Source organism: Micromys minutus (assembly GCF_963924665.1).
Source record: "Micromys minutus genome assembly, chromosome: 25".
In the NCBI taxonomy this organism is placed as follows: domain Eukaryota; kingdom Metazoa; phylum Chordata; class Mammalia; order Rodentia; family Muridae; genus Micromys; species Micromys minutus.
The window spans coordinates 30,642,654-30,668,584 of record NC_137960.1 but is presented as its reverse complement, the minus strand read 5'-3'; the positions used below and the strand labels follow the sequence as shown (position 1 = coordinate 30,668,584).

Below are 25,931 nucleotides of genomic sequence, written 5' to 3'. Positions count from 1 at the left end.
TAGGAAAGAACCTGTTTTGAGCAGTTCAAGTTTGTCACTGTGGGATTTCGGAATCAAAGGCTTCCTCCAGATAGGCTCAGTAAATGACTTGTTCTGCCTCGTTCTTCCATTTGTATGGTATGGCAGCTCCTATGTGCACACTTCGGCACTGGTCATGTTAAGCACATTTGTTTTCCTGCTCATGTGTGAGCTTGTTGCAACCCAGTCTTTGCTCCTTGTCATGTCTTCTTTCCTCTTACCAGAGAAACACGTTTGTGATGAGAACAGAAGACGGTTTATTCGCTCTGTGTCTTCTTTTCCTTCGTGTTTACATGATCTAAGGCATGCAGGAAGGGTTTGTATAAAATTCCAGGAATCTTTCGCTCAACTGCACCATGTGTGAGCTGCTGTTCTAGTAGCAGGTCACATGTGTGAAGTTATTTCAACTTGTGTGAGCGTAAGCAGGACACTCAACCCTGTTGTCCCTCAACTTCCTCCTTAGAGTTACACCACAAGATTGTTGTGAAAACAAAGGCTATAGTGCTGATGACAGTAATAATATTTTGAATAGTGAGGTACAGCTTTCAAAATACTTTAATGTGCATTATCTTTAAAAAATGTTTAGATCTACTTTTTATTTTATGTACATACATGTTTTAGCTTCATGTATGTATATGTACTACATGCATATCTAGTATCTATGGGGATAGAGAATATCAGATTTTCTGAAACTGGAGTTTACAGATAATTGTGTGTACCTGTGCTGGGGATACTGCTACTGAACCCAGGCCCTCTGGAAGAACAAGTGCTTTTAACCACCGAGCTGTCTCTCTTGCCCTGTGTATTATCTTTTGACCTTTTTTTTTTTTTTTTTTTAATAAAACAACTTTATTTTACAAAACAAGGATAAATGTACAGATTTTAAACATTTTTGCTTAAAATTATACATTTTTTGTCAGTACTTTTTTCAGATTTTAACATAATTTTTACATAAAACTATATGAATATATTTTTTAGTTAGTACTTGATTTTTTTCAAGGTTTGATTGTATGCCTTGAAAACTTAATAGTTACAATGAGCTAAAGTACATGTAAAACAAAATGTAACATGGAAATAGTTAAAGTTTTCTTGTTTTGTAAATTTTTTTTTGTTTTGTTTTGTTTTCTTTATTTCTTGGACTTCATACAGTCTGTGAGTTGTTTCTGGGGCAGTGCAAGCCTCTGGGGTTAGCATCCCACTATCAGTGACTGCATATTATGTCTGTTCTTTTGTGACTGGGTTATCTCACTCAGGATGATATTCTCTAGATGCAGCCATTTTCTTAAGAATTTGGTTAAGTCATTGTTTCTGGTGGCTGAGTAGTATTCCATTGTGTAATCTTTTGACCTTTATAATAAGCTCATATGATAGGCCAAATACATATGTTTTTAGTTTTTAACATTGTAATTATTATCTTTCTCTGTGTGTACATGCCATTATATGCATATATGTGGACATTATAAGCATATATATGGATATCAAGAACAACGTAAAGAGGCACTTTTCTCTTCCCATCACACTGGTCTCGGGGAATCAAACTTCCATCATTGGACTTGATTGCAAGCTTTTTTAATAGTGAAGCCATCTCATCTACCTCTAGACAAGTATTTTATCGGCCTTCCCCCTTTTCTTCCTTCCTTCCTTCCTTCCTTCCTTTTGCTTCTTTTTAAGCTAACAGAGCTGTTGAAAATCAGTAGAAAAATCAGAAAGAATTTCTTTGAGACATTAAAGGAGCTACTATAATACAAATGCCAAGGGAGGAAATTAAACCTGTTTTCCTGGCAAGGAACTGCCATGGACATGTTTTTCCTTCTGATATCTCCAGAATACTTACTGTGAGAGAAAATCAGATTGGCAGCCAACTCTTCTCTTTCACATATCTTCCCCAAATTCTTTATATCTGATACTACATAACAATTTAGCCATGAGGAAATAGAAGACCCTGTGTTACGTCCCAATGTATATTTTATATAAATTGTGCTAATATATATCAATTCAGCTTCCCAAGACCTGCTGACAATAGGTTAGAGTTTTCTTCCTTCTCTTCCCAGATATTTATTAAAAACGCAGAATTAGGACCTTACAAAAACCCATTCTCAGTGATTTGAACACTGGTCCAATCATATTACCTCCAAACACAGCTCATTGTATTTTATAGGAAAACGCAGAAAGAAAGTTTCAGTGTCTCAGAATAGTTTTATTACTTTCTTGACATCCTTAAGAAGTAAATGACAAGTGATATGTGTATGTGAGTGTGTGAGTGTGTGTGTTTGTATATGTGTTTTTGTGTATCTAATTGTGTGTGTATCTGTGTTTGTGTGTATGTTTGTGAGTGTGTGTTTGTATTTGTGTGTATACATGTGTGTTTGTAATTGTCTGTGTGTTTATGTATGTGTGTATGTTTGTGAGTGTGTGTTTGTATTTGTGTGTATACATGTGTGTTTGTAATTGTCTGTGTGTTTATGTATGTGTGTATGTTTGTGAGTGTGTGTTTGTATTTGTGTGTATACATGTGTGTTTGTAATTGTCTGTGTGTTTATGTATGTGTGTTTTAGGTGTTTGTGTGTGTGTGTTTAATTTTGGAATGTTACTTGAAAGAAAAGAAAGCTCTGACATTCACAGAAGCAGGAGCTGAATTCCAAAGCTTAGGCTTCTTTTAGCTAATGACTTAAAACAACAAAAACCAAAGAAACTTCCACATTGTCTGTTGTTCTTTACAAGCAGCACAAGCAGAAAGCAAAGATCTAGTCTTTATGTGCACTCTGGATGAAAGAGTTTGAGATAATTGAGCTAGAGAATTTAGACTCAGGGAAATTTAGCATCGTTCCATCTGGGAGCCTCATGTTCAAATCAGAAAGGGGGGGGGGAATCATATGCAACGCAAGAACTTCAGTACTGACTTTAGCCTCCGACTCTGCACATTCCAGGGTCGTGGAAGTAGAAATTAGCTTTAGTCACAGATAAATAATGGTTTTCAAGTAGTTCTTTATCTGTCAACCAATCAATCTATCTATCTATCTATCTATCTATCTATCTATCTATCTATCTATCTATTGTCATCTGTCTACTTTAAATATGACAATAGTGATTATTTGTCATCCTACACACAACTCAGCTCCAAGTAATTGAAAGGCCTCAGCATAATGACAGATACCCTGAATTTGATGGAGGAATAAGTGAGAACTAGCCTTGAACTCATTGGCAAAAGAAAAGACTTTCTGAATAGAACCCCATTAGTACAGGTACTAAAAACAAATCATAAACAGGACTCCATGAAACCGAAAAGCTGTGCATGACAATGGACACTATCATCTGGACAAAGTGGCAGCCTATAGAATGGGAAAAAACCTTTACCAATTACACACCTGACAGAGGGTTAATATCTAAAATATATAAAGATCTTTAAAAATTGTATACCAAGAAAAGAAATAATCCAATTAAAAATGGACAACAGAACTAAACAGAGGTATTTTAAAGAGGATTTTATATACACACACACACACACACACACACACACACACACACACACACACACACTTTCACTGTCTTCAGATACACCAGAAGAGGGCATCAGATCCATTACAGATGGCTGTGAGCCACCATGTGGTTGCTGGGAATTGAACTCAGGACCTCTGGAAGAGCAGTCAGTGCTCTTAACTACTGAGTCATCATCTCTCCAGTCCAACAGAGAATTCTTAAAAGATAAAACACAAATGACTGAGAAACACTTAAAGAAATGTTCAACATCCTTAGTCACCAGGAAAATGCAAACCAGAACTACTTTGCGATCTCATCTTTACACCAGTTAGAATGTCCAAGATCAATAAAACAAATGACAACTCATGCTGGTGAGGATGTGGAGGAAGGAGAACACTTATCCATTGTTTGTGCAAGTGCAAACTTGTACAGTGACTGTGTAAATCAGTGTGATGGTCCCTTAGGAAGCTAGTAATAGATCTACCAGCTGCTTCACCATTGGGCGAACTCTACCCTACTATAGAGACTCTTGCTCATTCATTTTTGATTTATTTGTGCCCTATTCTAGTAGCCAGTAATTGGAAATAAAATAATTTCCAAATGTTCATCAATGAATAAATAATGAAAATATGGTACATTTATACAATGACATATTACCCTGCTATTTAAAAATAAAAATAAACATAAATAAAAATAAAATAATAAAATATACATATAAGTGAATAGACCTATAAGAAAAATCATCCTGAGTGAGGTCACATAGACTCACCAAAGATGAATATGATATATATTTTTTCACATATGAATTATGGCTTTTAAAGCTTCAATAGCCATGGCACAATCTGTATAATCAGATTATAACATGTATAAAGGGATCTGGGAAATGGAGGCTCTCTCAAGGAAGGAGAAATAGAACAGACACTTACGGAGAGTCAGGAACAGACTGGAACAGCTGAGTGATACAGGGGAGGGAGAGAAAGAGGAAATGAGGAGAGAAAACTAACACTGAGGATCATTTCAGGTGTCATCTTAAAACCTACTACTGTAGGAATTTCCTTTGTAGTATAAACATATGAATAAAATCTAAAGAGAAGTATCAGGAGGTGCAACATGCCAACAAGACATCTTATGCCAACAAGTAAAACTTCTAGTGTCAGGAATGGGGTACATCTAATTGAGTTGTTGGCCAAAAGATCCTTATGGAAACAGCCAAACAACTTGGGCTATTAATTGCTACTCATAAACTGAAGATTAGGAGTTTCTACTTCTGAAGATAAAACTTACATATCTCATTGAACGTGAAAAAGTTGAACTAGAGTGTTTATCCCTACTAACTAATACTCATGGTACTAGAAGATACTCTGTATTTTATCAGAGAAGAAAGGGAGCTATCAACCCAGCTCTAAACCCTGTGATCTGTAACAGTGATGTGCCTGCAAGGTGAACTGTACAGCAGTGGTAGAAACATTGAGGGAGTATTCAGATGCTCTCTGATTGGATTTAAGGCCTACTGCATGAGATGGAATCCATGCTTGATGCTGTTCTAATGGCCAAGAACTTGAAATTAGATAGGTCATGGGTCTATCAAAGAACAGAATACTATTGTTCTGCTAAAGAACACACAAATAAAATGGTTTCTTACATCAGTGTCCCACTCAGCTGTATTCAGGAAAGACAACTCTTGGAACAAGTGGGAAGTAATATAGAGATCCACAATTGGACAATGTGCAAAGACCAAGAGACTTTGGAACACTCAATCCTAATAGAGAGGAATAAGCTGTCATCCCTTATTCTATCTAAAAACATCTATTGCTTAGCAAGGAAGTAAATTTTATTTGTGAATGTAATCGGAGTGTTACTGTCAGAACTGCTTGAGAAGGACTGAACGACATGATACATTTTGTGGGTTAGGAGGGAATCCTGAGCAGGGTCTTCCAGCAGCTGAGACATGAAGTTCTAAGAGGTGACACTGGGGTCTTGGAAGTGCTGATGTGCATAATGGCATTGAAGGGACAACCAGGAGCCCTGGTCTTCCCCCCCTACAAAGCAGGCACTCAGCAGGCACCAGGTGAATAAATGAAGACAACCCAAGAGAACGCAATGATGATGTAAAATAAATGCTATCGAAAAGGTGGAGATCAGCCTTATTAGAAAAGGAAAGAGTTTCATTCTTTCTGGTGGATTTACCTATATCTCAGAGAGTCACAGGTAAAGAAGAGAGAATGCAGGGAAGAGCCCAGGCTCTGAGGCACGAAGCAGCATCGTGAGGGCTGTCATTAACACATTTTTATTCTAAGACTATTGCATCTCAAATCAAGGAGCAGAAGCTGGTGTTGAACTTGGAGATCTCAGACCTCAGTATAAGGTCCTTTGACTTACTGCAAGCTTTGGAACACTCAAGGAATGTGAAAGGCTCCCCACCCTCCTTCCCATGGAAATAGAATGAGTGTAAATAAACAGTTTATGACAAGATCTTCCTTGTTAACAGTAAAATATCTGAGATCAGAGCCAAACCAGTGGCTGTTGCAACAGTTTTTGAAAGAGGCGATGAAGGATTTGATTAAGGAAGTGATGACAGCAGATGGTGTTTGTACAGCAGGGTGGTGTGTGTGTGTGCGTGTGTGTGTGTGTGTGTGTGTGTGTGTGTGTCTGTGTGTGTCTGTGTGTGTAATGGGGGTGTTGAGACTAGGTCACACTTTACAGTCCTAGACATCCTGATATTCACTCTGTGGACCTGTTTGGCCTCAAACTCACATATATCTCCCCACCGCTCTACTGGATGGTGGGGTTAGAGGCAGGTGCCATTATGACTGACAGGTGATGGGAAAGTTCCACTGGCCTGCTCTCAGGGACCTAGCAACTGCTTATGTCATCACCTGCTCCCACTGCTACCAGGTAAGCCAGGTGTGTGCTGAGGACAAATCGATAGCCACTCCAGCTGTCTGTCTGTTCTCGGCATGTGTCTCCTCCGGCTGTCTGTCTGTTCTCGGCATGTGTCTCCTCCGGCTGTCTGTCTGTTCTCGACATGTGTCTCCTCTTCTCCCTCTCTGCCCTTATGGCTCTCTGGATGCTCCCTGTCTACATGTCCACTTCCCTGCCTCTATCCTTCCCCGGGTCCTCCCTCCTCTCCCCTCCTCCAATAAACCTCTTTTACACCAGATCTGTTGTGTGACATAATTTCTCATGGATCTGCCAAAGGTACCTACCCACTCAGAATTACATTTCATGGCATTGCCCACTCCGGGTGCTGGACACTGAATTCTGGTCCTTTGCAAGAGCAACGAGTTCTTAACTGTTGAGTCATCTCTTCAGCTCTGTTTTTGTTTTAAGACAAGGTCTTCTATCTGTTTATCTGGTTAAACACTTTTTGAATCTATTTATTTATTTATTTATTTATTTATTTATTTATTTATTAATGTACTGGTGTTTTGCCTGCATGGAGATATGTGTGCTATGTTCTTGCCAGTGTTTTCAGAGGTTAGAAGAGGGTATTGAATCCTGTGTTTGTAAGCCACAGTGTGGGTGCTAGAGATCAAACCCTGGTCTTCTGATAGAGCAACAGGGATTCTTAATCCCTGAGTCAAGTCTTCAGCCCTGATTAATCTGCCCTTTAAAAGGTAAAAGTAGTCCAAATACAGTGTTTCAATCCTTATTACCAGCGTTGACTATTGTCCACCAAATTCAAAGTCTTTTGTCTGTGCAAATGTTTGACACTATCTTTAAATTGTTTCTCCCACCTCAAGTTCAGCACTTTCCGTCCCACATCATATCTTCCAATAAACAGAATTAGAACCTTATAGCTCATACTTCATAAAAGGCCACTTCCTTCCCAGTCTGAGAATTTATTTATACATCGCCTCCTACCCACTTTTTGGTACTGATCCTGATTGCTCTCAATAAGATTATTTTTCACTTTGTGCCAGAAGGATCTTTCTAAAGAAGTCTGAGCTGATGATCACTCAGCCAGACACTGTGAGAACCACTATGGCTGGCAAGATAAAGATGAACTCAGGTTAGCAAAGCACCTCAGGCTATGAATCTGGAGCCCCAGCCCCAGACTTGACTGACAGGATTCCTCTGCAGTCCCTGTAAACATGTGATCTTGCTATCTTTCTACTGCAGTTCCTGCTTCCCCCTTTTGTTTGTTCTTTGATTTTCTAACTAACTCCTATTCATATTTTAGAGCATTGTATGATGTCAAGTCCCTTACTTACTAGACATGGCCTTCACTCCCTTGGTAGGTGACTGAAATTACTCTGTATTGTCACAGTTCTTTATACACTTTCTACAAATGGACAATCTTTATAGTGATTGAAGATACCTGAATGTAACCTTCTTTCCTTGGAGTTTGAGCTCATTGAGACTAGAAACAATTCTTTGTGACCAATTGTACCTTTTCATTAATATATTACTCTATACAGTAGCTTCTCAAAAGCTTGTTCAACTGCAATAGACAACCTCAATGGTGGAGAAAGAAGTAGGACCCATACAGAGAGGTATGAGATGAAAAAACTAAGTTATGCATTAACTTTGAATTGCTTAAGAGGAAGGATGGTCAAGAAAAAGGCTGAGGAAAGCAATAGAAAATGGCGGGAGGATAATACAGAAACTATTTTTTATTAGCAGATGGTTAAACAGTGTTCAAGCAAATGGGAAAACCCCCTCCCAAAACAACAACAACAAAACCCAAAACAAAAACAAAAACAACAAAACCTCAAGGTGTATTGGCTCGGAAAGTAATTACACAATTTGCAGCAAATAGTAGGCACATCTCATCTGGGCTCCCGACATCTCCTGAGAACTCAATCATATACTTGAACTTCTTTTCTGATGCAAAGTTTTAGACACTTTCATAGTCTTTTCCATGCCCGTGTGAGCAAGCACTTGTGCAGGAAGATGTTTGTAGTTCTGACAGGCTGTAGTCTTGTTACCGGGGCTAAGACTGGTTGTGGCTGTATCGTGGCTGGCAGAGTCCAGTGAAACATGACTCAAGGCAAGGCTGTCCACACTGTGAGCAGAGTAATTGTAAACCATCTGGAGGAAGGCTGATTTAGTGTTAGCCTTCTGCTTGCAAAGAATAACGTAGCACTTGGGGAAGAAGGTACAGCAGAAAATGCCGTAATTAGATATCAGAATGACTATAATCTCCACAGCCGGTAAATACTTGCCAAAGGTGGTGGTATAGACCGGAATGAATGTGATCCAAGCTATGAAGTAAATCAGCATCCCAAAGGTCAGGAACTTGGCTTCGTTATAATTCTCAGGCAGTTTTCTCCCCTTGAATGCAAATACAAAGCAAACGAAGGCCAGAAGGGAGATGTAGCCCAGCATGATGCCAAATGCCAGTGCTGATCCCTCCTCACACTCCAGGATAATGACTCTGGGCAGGGAGACGTTCTCTTCCACCGTGGGTGCTGCCAGGACCAGCCAAAGCGTGCAAATGACCACTTGAATGCCCGTGCAGATAAGGACAATGGGGACTGGCCTATATAGGCGCTTCAGAAACGTCTTCAGCTTGGGGTCGAAGCTGAAAGCTAGCAAAATTTTCAGGGACTTCGTCAAAATACAGGAGACACAGAGAGTAAAGCTCACACCAAACAGGGTCTGCCTGGTCTTGCAGGAGAAGTCTTGTGGTTCTCCAATAAAAAAGCCCGTGCTGGCAAAGTTAAGGGCATGGCAGATGAGCATCACGTTGCAGACCACTAATCCCCCGGATGACTTCACGACAGGTGTCTTCAGGTTTCTTGTAAATATGATGCCAACGGCCAGAACAAAGGAAATTCCAAGTAGAGAGAGGGCAATGAGGAGGAGAGCCAAGGAGTCATCCCAGTTCAGATACTCCACTTCCTTTTCGAAGCACGTAGTGCTTCTTGCTGGGGCCCAGTGAGTTTCGTTGTTGCATAAAAGGCAATGGTCCATGTCTAAGAAGGCAAAGAGACCAGTTACATTCCAAACTTTTAAACTAGGTGGTTGTCTACTGTACTGTATGAAAAAAGCAAGCTCAGGGAAGGTCATAGTAGTTACTTATTCAAATTAAACCTACACAGAACCCAGGTAAGTTGGGAGAGGAAGGTAAATGGGAGAGGTGAGGAAGATGGGAAGGGCAATGGAGGAAGTCAGAAGGTTAGTTGGGGCAAGGTTCTTCAGGAAATCTATATATCCAGAGAGACACCAGTCTCTTAGGAACTTGCTATTACTGATACTTGGGAACCTTGTTCCTAAACATGGTTTTGGAATTACACATAGTTCAAGGCCATTTCCTCTCTCTGTGCCTAGGATTCTTGTAAACCTGTTCAAGCTAACTGTACTGTGCAAGACTGTTCCTGAATCTGTCTCCCGGGGTCAAAAGCAAGCATAGGGATGGGGTGTGGCTCAGGGGTAGAACATTGCTACAAAGGGGCTGGGGCTCAGTGGTAGAGCATTGGCCTAGCACACACAAGGCCCCAGATTTTGATACCCAGAATGGAAAAGAAATTAATAAATCGAAAGATAAGACTAGGACTAACAGACAAAAAAAGAGAAAGAATTTAGAGGTGTCTCTGTGGCTAGGGTGGTGGCTGTGGTTACCTGTCTCATTACTGTAGTGGTTTTCTGGACAGTCCACACATTCATAGCAACAGCTATGCTGGCTTCCCGTGGCTTTCTTCATTTGACCAGGACTGCACTCCTTGGAGCATTTAGATAGAATTTGCTACAGTAAAAAAAAAAAAGAAATCCAAATAATGTAAAAAGAGAATTATTCTAGCCATTCTTCACTAAGTAGCATTTTTCTTCTTTTTTCATACCATTAAAGTTTCTGGGCCCCTTAAGAAGCAGGAACAAACTTAAAATCTGCAAAAATATTTTAGATGAGAAAACTACTTATAACTTTTTTTTCTTTCTTACTTTTTTAGGGACAGGATCTCACAATGTAGCTATGGTTGGTACAGACCTCACTTACAGACCAGGCTGGCCTTGATGTTACAGAGATTCTCCAGCCTGCCTCCAGAGTCCTGGGATTAAAGACATCCGCCACCATGCCTGGTGACACTTCCTGCTTCCACAGAAAAACATGGAAACGATGTCTTTCAGAGAGCGTCTAGCAGAGGGAAGCTCATATGTGTAACACTGAGAAACAGAGTGAGGGTCTTGGAATTTCTGATTCCGGACTAAAATTCTGCAAGAAAAGTAGGACTTTTATTTTTTTTTAATTATAAAATTTTATGTGCATAAATCTCATAAATCTCTCTGTCTGTGTGTGTAAGTTCCTGTGTTTATGTGTGTCTCTGTGTACATGAGTCTCTTTCTCTCTGTCTCTCTCCATCTGTCTCTGTTTCTCTCAATGTCTCTGTCTCTCTCCTTCTGTGTCCTCCCTGCTCCCCCGTGTGTGTGTGTGTGTGTGTGTGTGTGTGTGTGTGTGCCATTGAGGGTGCTACATCCCTTGGAGCTGGATTTACCTGCAGCTTTGTGTCACCACTGTAGGTTCTAGGAAATATACTCAATCCCCTGGAAAGTAAAGTGCTCTTAGCTACTGAGTCATCTCTCTAACCCATAGACTTTTATACTTTTAGAAGAAAGTCCTTAAGAATGGGTAAACCTTTGAAAAACAAAGCAATTGGGTATTTAGAATTTAAAACTGTTAGAATGTTACTTTCAAAAATCCAAAATATATAAATAACATTTTAAAAATATTTGATTTGAGGTGGAATTCAATGTGGTATTTTAATATATCATACAATGTGTACCAATCACCTCCAAACTTCCTTTGCTCACCTGCAAGTTTTAACAGTTACTACTTTGTGTTCGGCTTGGCTACTTAAGCTTTCAAATATGAGACAGAACACGTGGTGTTTGCTTTTCTGTGCGTCTCTTAACATAACACTCAAAGTTCTCCTCATCTTGTTATAAATAGCAAGATTTCATTCTTCTCTGTTGCTAAATAATCTATTTGGTGTGTGTATACCACATCTGCTTATAGTTAAATCATTATGAACATTTAGATTATAATTATTCATCATTAGGAAGAACAAAATGTACCCTCCTTTTTAGGAACACACTATTTTTTTTCTCTCCATATAGAGAGATTGAAAATGCCTTCTAGGGTCCTGTAGGTATTACTTTGAAATAAAAACTGATGTATAGTTATTTGAGGACTTGGACAGTGACAAGTGACATTCCAAGTAGCCTGTACAATGACAAGTAGAACTTGAAATCTGAGCAAATGATCGCAGGTATTGTTGGCTTTTACAGTAGCCTAGATATGTACGGACATCTTCACCAGGAAGGGAGACCTGTTCTCTCAGTCTAAACCTTCACTCTTGAACCTAAAGTGTTACTCCTCTGCCTCAGAGTAAATGCCTCATAGGCTCACAGATTCCACCATAGCGGAATGGAGATAGTTTTTGTGACATCTGAAACATAGTGCTTCTTGCAAAAATAATAGAGAATTCCCTTTTGATTCAGTGAGAAAAGGAGACAGAGTGTGATTTAAAAGCCCAGTGTGAGCTGTAGTGCTTAGCCTAAGGTGGGTCGCCAGGGTTATAGACAAAGCAGAGATAAGAAAGAAGAAAAGGAAAGTTTGAGGGCACAAAGAATGGCTGTGTTATGTCTCCTACTTTACTAATCTATCTGCCAGGAGACATGTGGTTGAAGAAACTGTTTTCTAACATTACTGAGTTCATATTTGCACTTACTAAGTATTTTCTGAGTGATTGTTAGTGTGCCAAACATGGTTCTAGTTGGAGCCATGGCAGAGAATGAAACAGAATCCTTCCCCTCCAAGGTCTTCAACTAATCAAGTTAATCAAGCTGATAATGAACAAGGTAAAAATAAGCAAAATGGACGAAATAAGAGAGGGTGACGACTGAGTAGAAAAGACAGGAAAGTGAACAAAACTGCTGATACAATGTTTCTTCTCTCCCACCCTCCCCTCTTTCTTCTTCCTTCCTTTCTCTCTCTTTTTCTGGAGAGAAAACACAATGCTAAATGTATGTGATGATTGAGCTACATTGAAAGCTCAGGTGTGATCGTTTTTTGTTTGTTTGTTTGTTTTGTTTTGTTTTTTTGTTTGTTTTTCCTTTTTTGAGGCAGGATCTCACTGTCAAACCAGGCTCATGATTCTCCTGCCTCAGTTTCTCTAAAGCTGGGATTACAGGCACTCACCACCATCCTGGTTCAGGTATGACGATTTTAAATAGAATGCAGCTGGTGCAGAGCACTTGCATTGACAGAAAGGAAGGCTCATGTGACAGAGAGTGGGGAGTGTGGAATCACAGGTGAAAGGAAACTAAGGAGGAAGATGGAAGGAGAAGAGGTGTTGGGGACAGTGAACACTTTTTGAAGAACACTAGCTTGTAGCTGGAGAGAAATCCGATGCTGCGGAAGAGTTGCGGGCAGAGAGCTGCATTTTCCAGGACGATCAATGTCTTATGAAGAGACTGAAGGGGATTGAATGTAGGTGGAACAGTTACAAAGCTAACACGCTGACCTGGGTGAGAAGCGGCTGTAGTTTGCAGTGTGAGGCAGTGGTACACCCAGCCGGGAAACTGGGAACCAGACTTCAGACTCACTCTGGAAATTAAACTCCAGTGGGTCTACTGTGTGATGAGTGTGTTGTGTACCACACCGGGGACAAGGATGCCACCAGGATGCCTCGTGGGCAACTGACAAAGGAGAGTTGCCATTTTCTGAGATGCAGGAAAGAATATCAAGAGCTTTGTTTTAGAGACAGCGAGGACAACCATCAGGTAGATATCCACGCTGAGATGACAGTTAGGCAGTCGGCACTTATTTGAGTTAAAAGATAAAAATCAAGAAGCCACCAGCCTCCACAGAATGACATTATTTAAAGACAGGAAGGAGCCTGATAAGGTCACCAAACAGACAAAAAAGAACAGAGCTGAGCCTAGATACCCCGGTGTTCAGGGGGATTGGAAAGATAAGGACCCAACAAAGGAGACCGAGAGATGGTGGCGAGAGACACGGGAAATCAGAGGAAGTCTAGGAAGCAAATGAGGCCTATAGCGTGGAGGGAGGAATAAGTGGTTGTGAAATAAATCATGATAATATTTAGACTTAGAGTAAGTGAGCTAGAGAAACAAATTCGATAGATTATAGGCAGCTTAAAATAGAACGGAAGGAAACAATTTGGGGGCAGTCAAGATATGTGATGTTTTCAAAGAGTTTCGTTGTAAAGAGAAGTAGAGGCTTGGGTAGCCAATGGAAGAAAATCTATACCACTGTTGCCTTTGAATACTGGTGAGAATGACAGGTTTATACCACTATGTGGGCAGCACAGAAGGCAGAGTCCTGGAGCGTGCAGGAGACTATGAATCGGCAGAGCAAATCCTTAAACAAGGGGTGGGGCCCACTGGGCAAGCGGAAGTGAAGCCCAAGGAAGGAGCGCACCAGAACCAGATGGGGGCTTGGTCTGCTACAGGATGCACTGCAGTTCTTTCTCCCGTTGCTGCACTGTTCGTAGAAGAGAAAGTACGATCAACTGAAGGTAAAAACATCAAATGGCCAACTAGCAAGAAAGGAGACTTAATGCTACTAGAAAATTATCTTGGTATTACCCAAAAATACCGAAGGCCCACGGGACCGTGGAGATCATAAATTTAATGTAAAACAAGTGAACAAGGCTTGTATTCCTACTTTTGCCCCCAGTTTGTCTACTGAGGGGATGCAGAAAGATTTGAGCCCAGGGAGAGTGGAATTTTGCCAATATTGAGAAGAGAGCACACTGAAGACAGGAGGGAACCGAGGCTCTATGCAAGAGTGCTATGCTGGCTGGTCACAGAATTTAGGGAAGGAAGGTGGGGCAGTGGGCAGCGAGAATCTGCTGGAAAGCAGGACTTTATACCCTAGTTGACCCAAATCTAGCAAAGCAGCCTAGGACAAAAATCACCTTAAGTTTCCTGAATTCATGCTTTGTTTCTTCGTTTGTGGTGATGAAGACGTCATGCTGCAGGTCGTATTCTGCCATCTTTGTGACAGTCATGAGGTGGTTGGTCTCCTTCCAGAGCACCACGTCATAACCAGTATTTAAATCCCCGTGGGCATCAAAGTGAAACGAATTCCTTCCGTCGGTGAATGTCACATTTTTCAGCACGGCGAGTAGCTGTGAAAGGTAAAAGTGTGTGTGTGAACAGGAAACAGGAGCGTTTGCAGGGCATCCTTGATCCCCGTGATGACACTGTATCTCTGAGAGTATTTTATAAAATGTTAAGAAAAAAGACACCCGGTCCCTGTTTGGAGAAGCTTAACCATATAGAACAGTTTAAGAAAGAGCTCCACCTCCCGTTCTAGATTTGATCTCTGCAGATATTTTCCTGTGTGAAATTGTAGAACAAGATCAGTGTTTAGAGGTGGTAGTTCTTCCAGTCTATGAAACCGAAATCTGAGCACCTGCTCCGTGTGGCCGACTTTCAGAATGGCTTCTTTGGAGCAGGTGGGGGGTTGTGGCTCCTTCTCCCATTGTTACTGTACTGGTGATGGTAAAAGACATTCTATCATCTTTCCTCTGATGGTCTTAAGTCTGTCTTAGTGATGAACAGGCAAGAAAGTGTCCAAGGTGAGTGTTGATAAGTCAGTACAGTGTGGGCCCATGTGCATGTGCGTGTGTGTGTGTGTGTGTGTGTGTGTGTGTGTGTGTGTGTTCGAGCATGGTCTCTCTCTCTCTCTCTCTCTCTCTCTCTCTCTCTCTCTCTCTCTCTCTCGCTCTCTCTCTCTCTCTCTCTGTGTCTGTCTCAGCATTTATTACAGCCCCACTAGTTGCCTAAGTTCAGGGTTTTGTTTGGCTTTAATGGATTAAAAATCTATCAGAGAGTCAGAAATTATTCTGAGTAGAAGAATCACTGCACTTTTCATTAAAGTGTTGTATTTTTGTCAATATATAATCCAGATGTTTTGGTCTCCTTCCTCGACTCTCTCTTTTCTGTCTTGCAATAAACTTGCATTTAATTTAATCTAATCTTGTTTAAATTGGCTGATTTAACCAGCAGAGAAATAACTTATCAATCACCGTATACTTCTCTGTCTCCAAAGTTCTTCAAATCCAGCATCTCCAACTTAGGATGTCAATATTTCTCCCCACCAGACTTCCATATTTCTCTGTATTTGCATTTTAACATACACATTAGTAGCCCAGAATGGGAATGATTTGTGACATGTTTATGTGTTCCTTTTTTAGATATCAAATCTATTCAAAATGTTTTTTATCCATGCTCTTGAATATCTGTATCAGTCAAAATGCTCTTTTTACAGTGGAAAATAGATCTTCACTCTGCAGTGTAAAAAGTATTTAATTGTCAAGTCCAATCCCTACACATAGTTTGCAGCTTCCCTGTATTACAGCAGGAGACTCATCCAGTATGCTATTAAAAATACAGGTTTCAGGTTCCAAGACAATTTAACTGCACATCAAATTTTGAGATGTCCTATTGGGCAAAGTCTTTTAATAAGTGCCCCACATGAGTCCCTTCCTCATTTGCTTCCTTTTAAGGTCTAGTCCCATGATATTTTCTGTTACAGAGGATGCTGGGCTTTTAGAGAATGTTTTTTCTCTCTCTCTCTGCCTCTGTCTCTGTCTCTCTCTCTCTCTCTCTCTCTCTCTCTCTCTCTCTCTCTCTCTCATTAAATAGAATTATCGCCCTCCTCTTGGCCAACCCCTCCCACAATCCCTTCCCCTGACCCCTACTTCTCTGAGTAGATGACCACCGCCTTGTTGTTTCTCTGCCCTCACACATCAAGACTCTGTGAGCCTAGGTGCATCCTCTCCCACTGATGCCAAACAAGGGAGCCAAGCTATAAGAACAGTTGCTAATGCTAAACTCAATGCTTCATTTATGTACTACACAGACACTCCATGTTTGTATTGGTGCAATATTGTGTAAGGAGCTGTATTGTATGAGGAGCTGTATTGTAATGGGTTCTGTATTGTATGAGGCACTGTATTGTATGGGGCGCTGTATTGTGCCCTTTTGTGCAGTCAGCCTTGTAATCATCTGATTATATACCAAATTGGCTGATGTAGAAGGGGATTCTCTTTTCCTCCTTAGGTTATCTCCAGCTCTCATTCAGACAACATCTGGAACACGGAAGCAACCAATCAATACTTCCTAAGTAAACATATGAGGAAAGCCTACTACACATCTCCTCATTCCCAAGTGTCACTCATTACCTTAGGTTAGGTCAAAGAGAAGAAAAAGAAATCCAAGACCACCCACTGGTTATAACATGAAGAAGGTTGACTCACATACCAGAAGAACTGTGAAAATCTGCTAAATTAAAAGAAGGGTGGCTGTGTGCAGTCCCTGAACACACTTTTCACCGAACAAAGCTGGACCATTGCTCTAACTCCACTGCAATCTAAATTTAATTGGATCTAAAACCACTCATGTGATTATCACAACATTTTGTTGGTGTGTGTGTGTGTGTGTGTGTGTGTGTGTGTGTGTGTGTGTGATAGATGCATCCTTGATTAGGGATCCTAAATGTTATTACTATTTTTTTTTAATTTAATGGCTTAAAAAGATTTTCTTCATAAAAGAACCATTGGTTTGATAACTTGTCACCTGTATCTGGCACTGCTTATTATGTGACTCACTTACATCATGATGAAAGTACCACCTCATCCTGTCTCCTCTTTTTCAGTCGGTTTCTAGAACAATAGGTTCTCGGGGGCATAAAAAGTAACCTCAGACTCCTAGTGTTTAAATAAACAAGATGTGTAGGTTATATTTTCCAAAGTATTTTTCTCCCTGAAATGTTTGAGCTCTGTTTCTGATTTAAAGTACTTTCTTGGATTTTTTGTAGATCAATAGCTCTGTCCACTTCCGTTTCTTTTTCCTTATGATTCTGCCTAGTTTTTCACTTGTATCCTTTAGGTTCAATGCTTGGTCTCTGTAAGGGGCACTTTTGATGTTAAGGTCCTGTTTCCCAGTTGGTTCTTGATCTGTGAGTAACAAAAGCCGTGAGCCAATTGCAGGGCAGAAGGTACAGGTGGGACTTCCAGGTCCCTGGAGGCATGGAGATGCAAGGGAGAAGAAAGGGAAGCTGGGAGGGGGCAGGCAGTGTGGTCTACTCTCAGAGTAAAGGTGAGTGGAGTGTAAAACTACAGGCCACAGGTCTCTAGTTTCTTTTTTCCAGTCTCTCAGTACTAAAATTAATCTCAGTCATTTCTCTGTGATATTCTCCTTCTTAAAACAAAAAGTGCTTTTCTGTAGTGCATTAGCTGAAAAGTATTGCCATGTAGAGAAAAAAACACCATGTGGAATGTGATATAGAGAAGAAAAGTGATTGATTTAAACAAAAAGAATAATTAGATCCACCTTGTTAGTTTTAGAGTAAAAAAATTATTTTTTTCCTTCTTTCCTTCCTTCCTTCCTTTCGTTTTTTTTAAGATACATAGAGCCGGGATTGGTGGGATTTTATTAAAAATGATTGTTTTAGTTAGCTACTGCTGTATAACAAATTGCACCTCCTATCCCCATTGAATAGTTTAAAACTAACCATGGTTTTATATCAACCTCTCTGAGTTAGAAAGGACTTTGGGTTAGCCTATGGACAGCTTCAAGTTCAACTTGGAAGGCTCTGCTTTAAGCTGTAGATGTTGGCCTCATTAGTTTTAGAGTAAAAAGAAAGTGTTTTCAAGTAGATATTTTAAAATTACTAGAAATACATGCATATTATTTAGAAGAGTTTTAATTTTACTGAAGACCCTAATCACTAATCATTTATGTCTTCATTAGAATTTTAGCTTTATATCTAGCAAAAGTGCCTGAAAATGAGCAATATATAATCTACAACATGTACGTGATTATGTATCCATTAAAAGTAAAATTAAGTACAATTTAAAAATGAGCAATTTTAAATACCTGGTTCAAGGGCTGAGGATGCAGTTTAGAGTGAGGGTGTTTGTTTCCTGGTATGTGTGAGGCCTTGAGGTCAAACTCCAGAACCCCAGAGAAAAGCAATACAAACACAACAATGAAATAAAGACAAACAAAAACCCAAGGAGAGAATTCATTTAAATGTGTAAGTAGGTTATTTCCATCATTAGCTTATAGGTGATGTTGGTGATTAAAACATGCATGACAGAAGCTAGGATGGAGCTCCTGGTATCACATGATTAGCTTTCATGAGGCCATTGGTTCAATTCTAAGCAACAATAAGTGATGATGATAAAAACACAAATGTCATTCTATTCTATTCTTCCATCTGTTTTATTCTAGTCTACCCTCTGTTCATATATAACTCTTAAAGGCATATATGTTATAATATGATACTTTCTCAAGACCTATAAGTCTGGCTTTGAATTTACATAACTGGGAAATTTGATTCTCACAAGTAAAATATTACTATTAAAAGAAGCACTTTTTAAATGCTATGTTCAAGGTCATTAAAATGTGATATTTTTTATTAATTAGAGCCATATTAAACTTTAAGTTTCCCCCCAAATAATCCAAGAAAAGGTAAAGGTGGTCTTACACAATATTTTTAGTGCAGCTTTATTGTGCCAGTTCAGCCAAGTGTAGTGCTCAAAAACACAGATTCATGAAATTTTCAATTATGGATGCCTTACTGCACATTTGGTATTTCATTTAAAGGTTATCATAATTGTCCTAACATCATTCCTGCGAAGAAGAATCCAGGTGACTGAAGAGATGGGTTAGTGGTCAAGAGCACAGGCTGCTCTTGAAGAGGGTCCAGGTTCCATTCCCAGTACCAATATAGTAGCTCACAGCCATCTTTAACTAATTCCAGGGGATTCAACACTCTCCTTTTGGCTTCAGCAGGTATCTCATGCACTAAGTGCACATATAAAAATGCACACAAAATACTCATACGAAGAAATCAAAACAGCAAGTCTTAAAATCAAACAAAACAAAAAAAACATCAAGTCCTGAAGAGATTATTCTTAAGATAGAACATTTAATACAAGGACAAAGAGTGGAGCAGAGACTCTAGGAAAGGCCACCCAGAGACTGTCTTACTGCAGACACCAAACCCAGACACCATTGCTGATGCCAAAAAGTGCTTGCTGTCATTCCCCTGAGAGGCTGTACCAAAGCCTGACCAATACAGATGAAAATGCATGGAGTCAACCATCAGACTGAGCACTGGGACCCCAATGGAGGAGTTAGCAGAAGGACTGAGGGGGCTGAAGGGGTTTGTAACCCCATAAGAAGAACAACAATATCAACCAACCAGACCCCGAAAGTTCCCAGGGACTGAAGCACCAACCAAAGAGTATAAATGGAGGAACCCATGGCTCCAGCTGCATATGTAACAGAGGATTCCTTTATCTGGTTTCAATGGGATGGGAGTCCCTTGGCCTGTGGAAGCTTGATGACCCAGCATAGAGAATGCTAGTGTGCTGAGGCAGGAGTGGGGAAGAAGTAGGGGAGCACCCTCATAGAAGCAGGGAGGAGCAGGGAGAGGATAGAGGACTTGTGGAGGGGAAACTAGGAAGGGGGATAGCATTTGAAATGTTAATAAATAAAATAATCAATGAAAAGATAGAATATTTAACTGGATAACAGGATTGTAATGCACCTGCTGTACAGTTCAAGGGGATATAAAAAGATCAGGACTGAAGTCCTATTTATGGTGCTTCTTGTCCTTAGTGTCCTTATATACAAGACAAGCATCCCTAATTGAAAATGCTACCAATCTGAGCTTTTCGAGCACCAACTTGATACCAAAGTGGAAAACTCCATACCTGACTGCAGTGGCACGACAAAGCTGCACTAAAAATATTGCATAAGACCACCTTCAAGTTATATGAACAAGGCAAATATAGGAAAGATGAATTTTACATACAGAGTTTGTTCTGTACCTAAGATATTTAATCTGAAACATGTACATTCCTGAGCATCTCAGATGAGGGAAACACTGTATTTAACAGTATTTAACAGTAACCAAAATAATGTTTCAACTTGCATGGTCTGATTCATATAAGTAAAACTCATTAAGCAATAAAATGTGTATAAAGTACTGAAAATAGTTCATAAATCTGAGGAGGAAGATAGCACTATTCTAAATATCCTCAGAAGAGAAGAAAATTTGGAGGTTTAGGGAAAGAAATGAGAATAAAGTTTAACTACCATCAAAAATGAAAAGACTGACAAGTTCTATTTGCAGAAGGGGTAGGGTTAAGAGTTCAAGTTACTATGAACCTTTGTAAAATGAAGCAAGAAGGAAAAGGAGGAAATGATGGTAGGGAATAGGGTTGGGATTATAAGTGAGTACCTCCCATGGCTGAAAGGCGTTGGGTTTTTGACAGTCTCGAGCTTGGCAGAGATCCCGGATCGCATGTCCAAGGGCCAACACTGCGAGCTGAATGCTGTGAATGAGTCCTGGCTCAGAGTAATGCCAAAGGAAGTCATTTCTCTTGAATAAATGGTTTTCAATGGTCTTTGTAGTATTGTAGGTCAAAGTTGCCTGAGAATAGTTGGAAATGCATTGACTCAAATCACCGTCTTCAATGTGTTTGCAGGCAGAAAATAACATGGCAAATTCATGTAGGGGTTTGTTATTGTCATTGGAGTACATATGCAGAGTTTGAAGAAAAGAATGGAAGGAAGACATATTCCCTCTTCTAAAGGTGAACCCCACTATCTTACCAAGCTTCTTAACATTAGGAATTGTGACGATCTTGGTAGCAGTTGACCAGTTATCACTAGCAATCCAGATCTTACTTATTTTCCTCTCAATGGCTTTAGTGAAGAGATTGAAAACATGGAATTTCCTCAGAAACACGACAATGACATTAACCTGGGCTTCTGCGATGATTTTCTCCAAGGTCTGGTTGATTCTCACTTCAATGGTATTATCTGAGAGGAAGGCTGGCAGAACCTCTTTGAAGGCGATGCACACATTGTTTGCAGCAGCCTGGATTGCAAATGTGTTGAGAGCTAATCTTCCATAATCATCATCAGTTGTTATGGTACCAACCCAGTTCCATCCGGATTGTCGGATCAGGTGGGCCATTGCTTTAGTTTGGTAGAAGTCACTGGGCACAGTTCGTAAAAAGGAAGGGAAGCGGATTTTGTCACTCAGGATTTCTGCAGTGGATTCATAACTCACCTGAAAGTGGACAGAATCTTTGAGTTACGGTCGGGGAGCACAGGAGCCAGTCACAGCAAGCTCATTTCCTTTGGATTCCTGCAGCCTCTTCCTAAATGCTCTCTCTACAAGAAGATCAACTCACCTTAGTACCCAGGGATGTTTAGTTACATTGCCTTCTTTGGACCTGGTTGATGTTATTACAGAGAGAGCAAGCCCTCAGAAGGTATGTGTTTTTTTCTAAGTTAAGTTAAAAGTGTTCATAAATTGGTTGTTGAATATTGCAGAAGCTACTCCCTAGCTTATCTTTACCTTCCCCTGACCCTAAGAACACATGTGATCAAAGCCAATGCATGGAAGGTAGTAAAACAGAAACCTACCTGTGGCATGAGCTGTAAGTTCAGCATCCTTGAGACCGCCATGGATATCTCAGAGTAGCCAGCACCTATGACAGCCTTGACCCTTGGCATGTAGCTGGAATAGTCACACTGAAACATCACAGTTTCTCTAGAGCAGTTGAATTTAGAGAGGAACCTCAGAGTGGCCGCCATTGCTGCTGTGACTTCGGTACAAGTGTCATAGATTTCATACCCAAGCTTAATTCCGGATAACAGTGTCGAGTTATTGATCACCTCAATGCTGTGTATCATGGCCAGGGTTTGAAGAAACACTGATATTTCAAAGCTGTCGAAAACAAAAGCACTTTCTGAAACAAAGCATAACAATTCTCAGTTGATATGGAGATATCTCGTCTCACCAACATCTCTGCCCTTTGATGAATAATTTTTGGATGAATCAACCTAATTTCATGAACGGTGTGAATTTTACTTGAAAATAACCATTCCCTTCCCCCAATTATAAGTTTTAACAGAATACCTTATATTTATTTGTTGACAATTTCATTAATATAAACAATGTACTCTGAAAAAATATGTTTTTAATTAAAATAAAATTTTACTGTTGTTCCCCTTCTCTCCTCCAGCCCCCCATAGTTACTCTCACTCAAAACCCTCCCATGTCCTTCCAACTCTAGCCAATAGCCTCTTTTTAAAATTATATATATTATATATATAATCACTCTATTGAATAACCAATAAAGAGACTCATTCCTGAGAAGAACTAGGTCTCCTCCCAGCAGCCTTAGTTGCTTTATTGCCTTGATTATAGCCATCCCTGTTCTTCCTCTGACTTCCCCAGTGAATGTACTTTTAATGGAAACCTTTAACAATGACAGTGTCAAAAACAAGTTCTTTAATTACTCAGCAGTGCAGCATTTGCCTTTTCTTGATGACTCTTGGGTTTGTGCTGAACATTTTGTCAAGTACTCTGTGATATATGGTGTGTTGAGTTTTGTTCACTTTTGCTGTTAACATGTCAACATGTTATGCTGATAGCACATGTGCTTCTTAGGCTTAAATTCTATCCTACCCGTCTTACAGCTTTGTGGTTTTAATCTGCTGTGGTTGGAAAGCAGATAAAGGAGCCTTTTATGAGTTTAAAATTTTACTTTTGAAAGTATTTTTTGAGATTCTAATGCTATCATTCCCTCTCTTCTTTTTTTTTTTTTTTCTCGTTATTTAAACTTTCCCGTATACCCTTCTTGATATTTTTAAAATACATGGGCTCTTTTTAAAATTAATTGTTGTTACACATATATATGTCTATACATATGTATTTCTAAAAGACTTTTAAGGATTCCTGGGTAAAGTCACATAGTTGTCTAGAAGATTTACTAGTGTAAAACAGAAACACAGCTGTTCAGGGAACAAATCTTGTTTTGGGATTATTTCAGAGATCTCAATAATTTAATCCTGATTCACAGCTATTTCATTCACTACTGTGCACAAACGGTATAAGCCTAAAATCATATATAATAAAAGACCAGTGAATGCCTTTTAAGTGTATAAAGGAGAACTTCAGTGTTTTGATTCTAAAATGTCCTTAGAGTTCATTAAATCATGATTACATGGAAATTACTGTCTGTCACTCTGGGAAGTCTGAAGATAAAATGTGGGAAATCACTGTTATAATCTTTATCTTAAAAAAATGAGACAAATGATTCATAGATTACTTGATAATAAACATCATATTTTCATAGTCCCTTCTATGTAAGCTCGATGACCTTGGTTTCTCCAGTGTCCAGAACAGGGACTAGGTAATGCCAGTACTCACTAACTCATGGCTCAGTGTATATTAAAAATAATTTTCCTTGAGTGACAATAAAGCCAAACATTTAATTCATCTGTGATTTTTTTTTATTTCTAGAAGAAATTTGCTAGATCAAAAGTTTCATTTTACATTTATCATTGGTTATTGGCTTAGAATTGTGGGTTCGGTTCTTTGGGCACTAAGTTGGTGCTATGAAATCTCCCCTTATTGTTTTGTGCCATTTCTGTGTTAATCTCTGATTATAGCAACCAAAGCTCAAATGGGCACAAAAGAAGGAAGGGGACCTTGGTATGACACAGGATCTTGTGAGAACTGAAAACATTCTTATGGGGTTTAGAAAGCGTGATTTAGTAAGGAAATAAGCAAGAAAGCAAGCAAGCAAACAGGAGATTGGATGTGATGATGCGCTTTTGAAATTACACCTCTCCAGAGGTGAAAAAAAAAAGGAGGGGAATTAAGAGTTGGGTTAGCCTGAGGTATAGCCTGAGGTATACAAGGAGACCTAATCTTAGAACAAGACCGGCAGACAGAGAAGTAAAATAAAAGAAGACCTTAAGATGATATCAAGTTGTAATCAGAATGTTAAGTCACAGGGAACCCTAAGGACACATTGTAATTCAAATTGAGGCTAAGGCTGCCAGGTGTCCTTATCTGGCCTCATTTTTTACAGATAGGAACTGCAAGTCACCAGATCAGTGTATCCTAAAACTGAAATTAACTAAAACATCTTGTTTTCCTTAAAAAAAAAAATCAAATCAACCAAACCTTCAGCCCATGTGTAGCAACCTTTCCAAGTTTTAGTTTTCACATGACACAGTCCCAAGAATTACATGCTACAGTTCCCCCACTAAAAAGGAAAAAGGAGCATTAATAAGTGTACTCTTAACTTATTAGCAAAGGATTCCATTATTCTAGAGTGCAACGAATACCTCGTGGTTGACATGTGAACATGAAAAACCCAACTGTGGACTTTTAAAAAAGGCATAAAATAATAAACCCATGTTTATAATAATGAAGAACATACTGAAGGTGACAGAAATATAAGCACACTGTGTGTTTCCTGTAGTGCAGAACAGGTTACAACATCCTTGCAAGTGACCTCAGAGACTTTTTTAAAGGCACAGTAAAACAAAACAATACATTACTGTAAAGCATTCCCTACCCCTGTGCTTGGAAGCTGATTACACATATAGGGCTAGATATTTTTAGAACCACAAAACTAACTAGATATAACTTCAAAATACACACACATACTGTTTTATTAAAATGTCATCAAAGCCAAGTTATCTGCCTTAGTCTTACTCACAGCACAATATTGAATAGCGTGTATATATATATTTAAAGTTTTACTTACCCAACACATTTCTGGATTTGTGGTCGTCTGGGATGGTCGTCTGAGGACAACATTTTTTCATGAATGGCAAACAAACCACCAATCATGATATGTCCAGGAGATGAGACAGCCACGAAGTCATCTGGGGTGTGACAAGACTGGGAGGTAACAAGAAGAATCATGAAGTAAGTAATGACTGTAATGAACAGGGCCATGCTTCTGTCTCATTTGCTTAGTTCATGAGGGTTATTAGTAGCCATTCACCTCACAGATGCCAAGGATAAGGTTCCCAAATTGCCCTAAAAGCCTTGGAAGAATAGGGTAATGTTAAGGGCCAGAAGTGTTCAATATTCAGATTCTTGATGATAGTGAAAACAGTTCTTTCACCAATAAGAACATGTTAGATTCCAGCAGTCTCTGGTGCTGAGCATGTGAGAGCTGGGGGTGACCTGATGAAATGTAAACACAGAAGCTGACAGACTTGCAAACACAGATCTTTGGGACACTGTATTCTTTTACTCCGTGGGAAGTCAAAGGATTTGCTGCCTGTTGGCTTTTCTTTTGAAGCACGTTGTAGGATCTCCTGGAAGAAACAGAGTGGGAAAATGCTTCTGCTTAAAAAGTGGACAGCTGCATAATTCGAACATGCTGCTTTTGATGCCAAAGAATCACAGTAGTTGACCAGCTATTTAGAAAAAATAATTTCTGCTTTTCTTTCTTTATTTTTTATTTCTCCTGGAAATATCAACTTACAAAAGATAAAATTTGGTTGACGTAGGCTTTTATCACTTCCAGTAGTAGTAGTAGTGCAAATAAATTATAGAAGTACCAGCCTCATTATGACATCTTTATATGTGTCTGTCACACTGTTTGTAATCGCTCCCA

The 25,931-nt window shown here is 39.5% G+C and overlaps 1 protein-coding gene across 1 annotated transcript; it reads right to left on the bottom strand.

The window, feature by feature from the left end:
* Window positions 1-8,301: 8,301 nt before the first annotated feature.
* On the bottom strand, window positions 8,302-25,261 carry GPRC6A (G protein-coupled receptor class C group 6 member A; the record flags this gene model as incomplete). The annotated part of the gene is made up of 6 exons (XM_080938343.1): window positions 8,302-9,416; window positions 10,063-10,186; window positions 14,382-14,594; window positions 20,729-21,565; window positions 21,925-22,228; window positions 25,068-25,261. The coding sequence occupies 6 exons, from the start codon at window positions 25,259-25,261 to the stop codon at window positions 8,302-8,304; spliced, it is 2,787 nt and encodes a 928-aa protein (XP_080794469.1).
* Window positions 25,262-25,931: the final 670 nt, after the last annotated feature.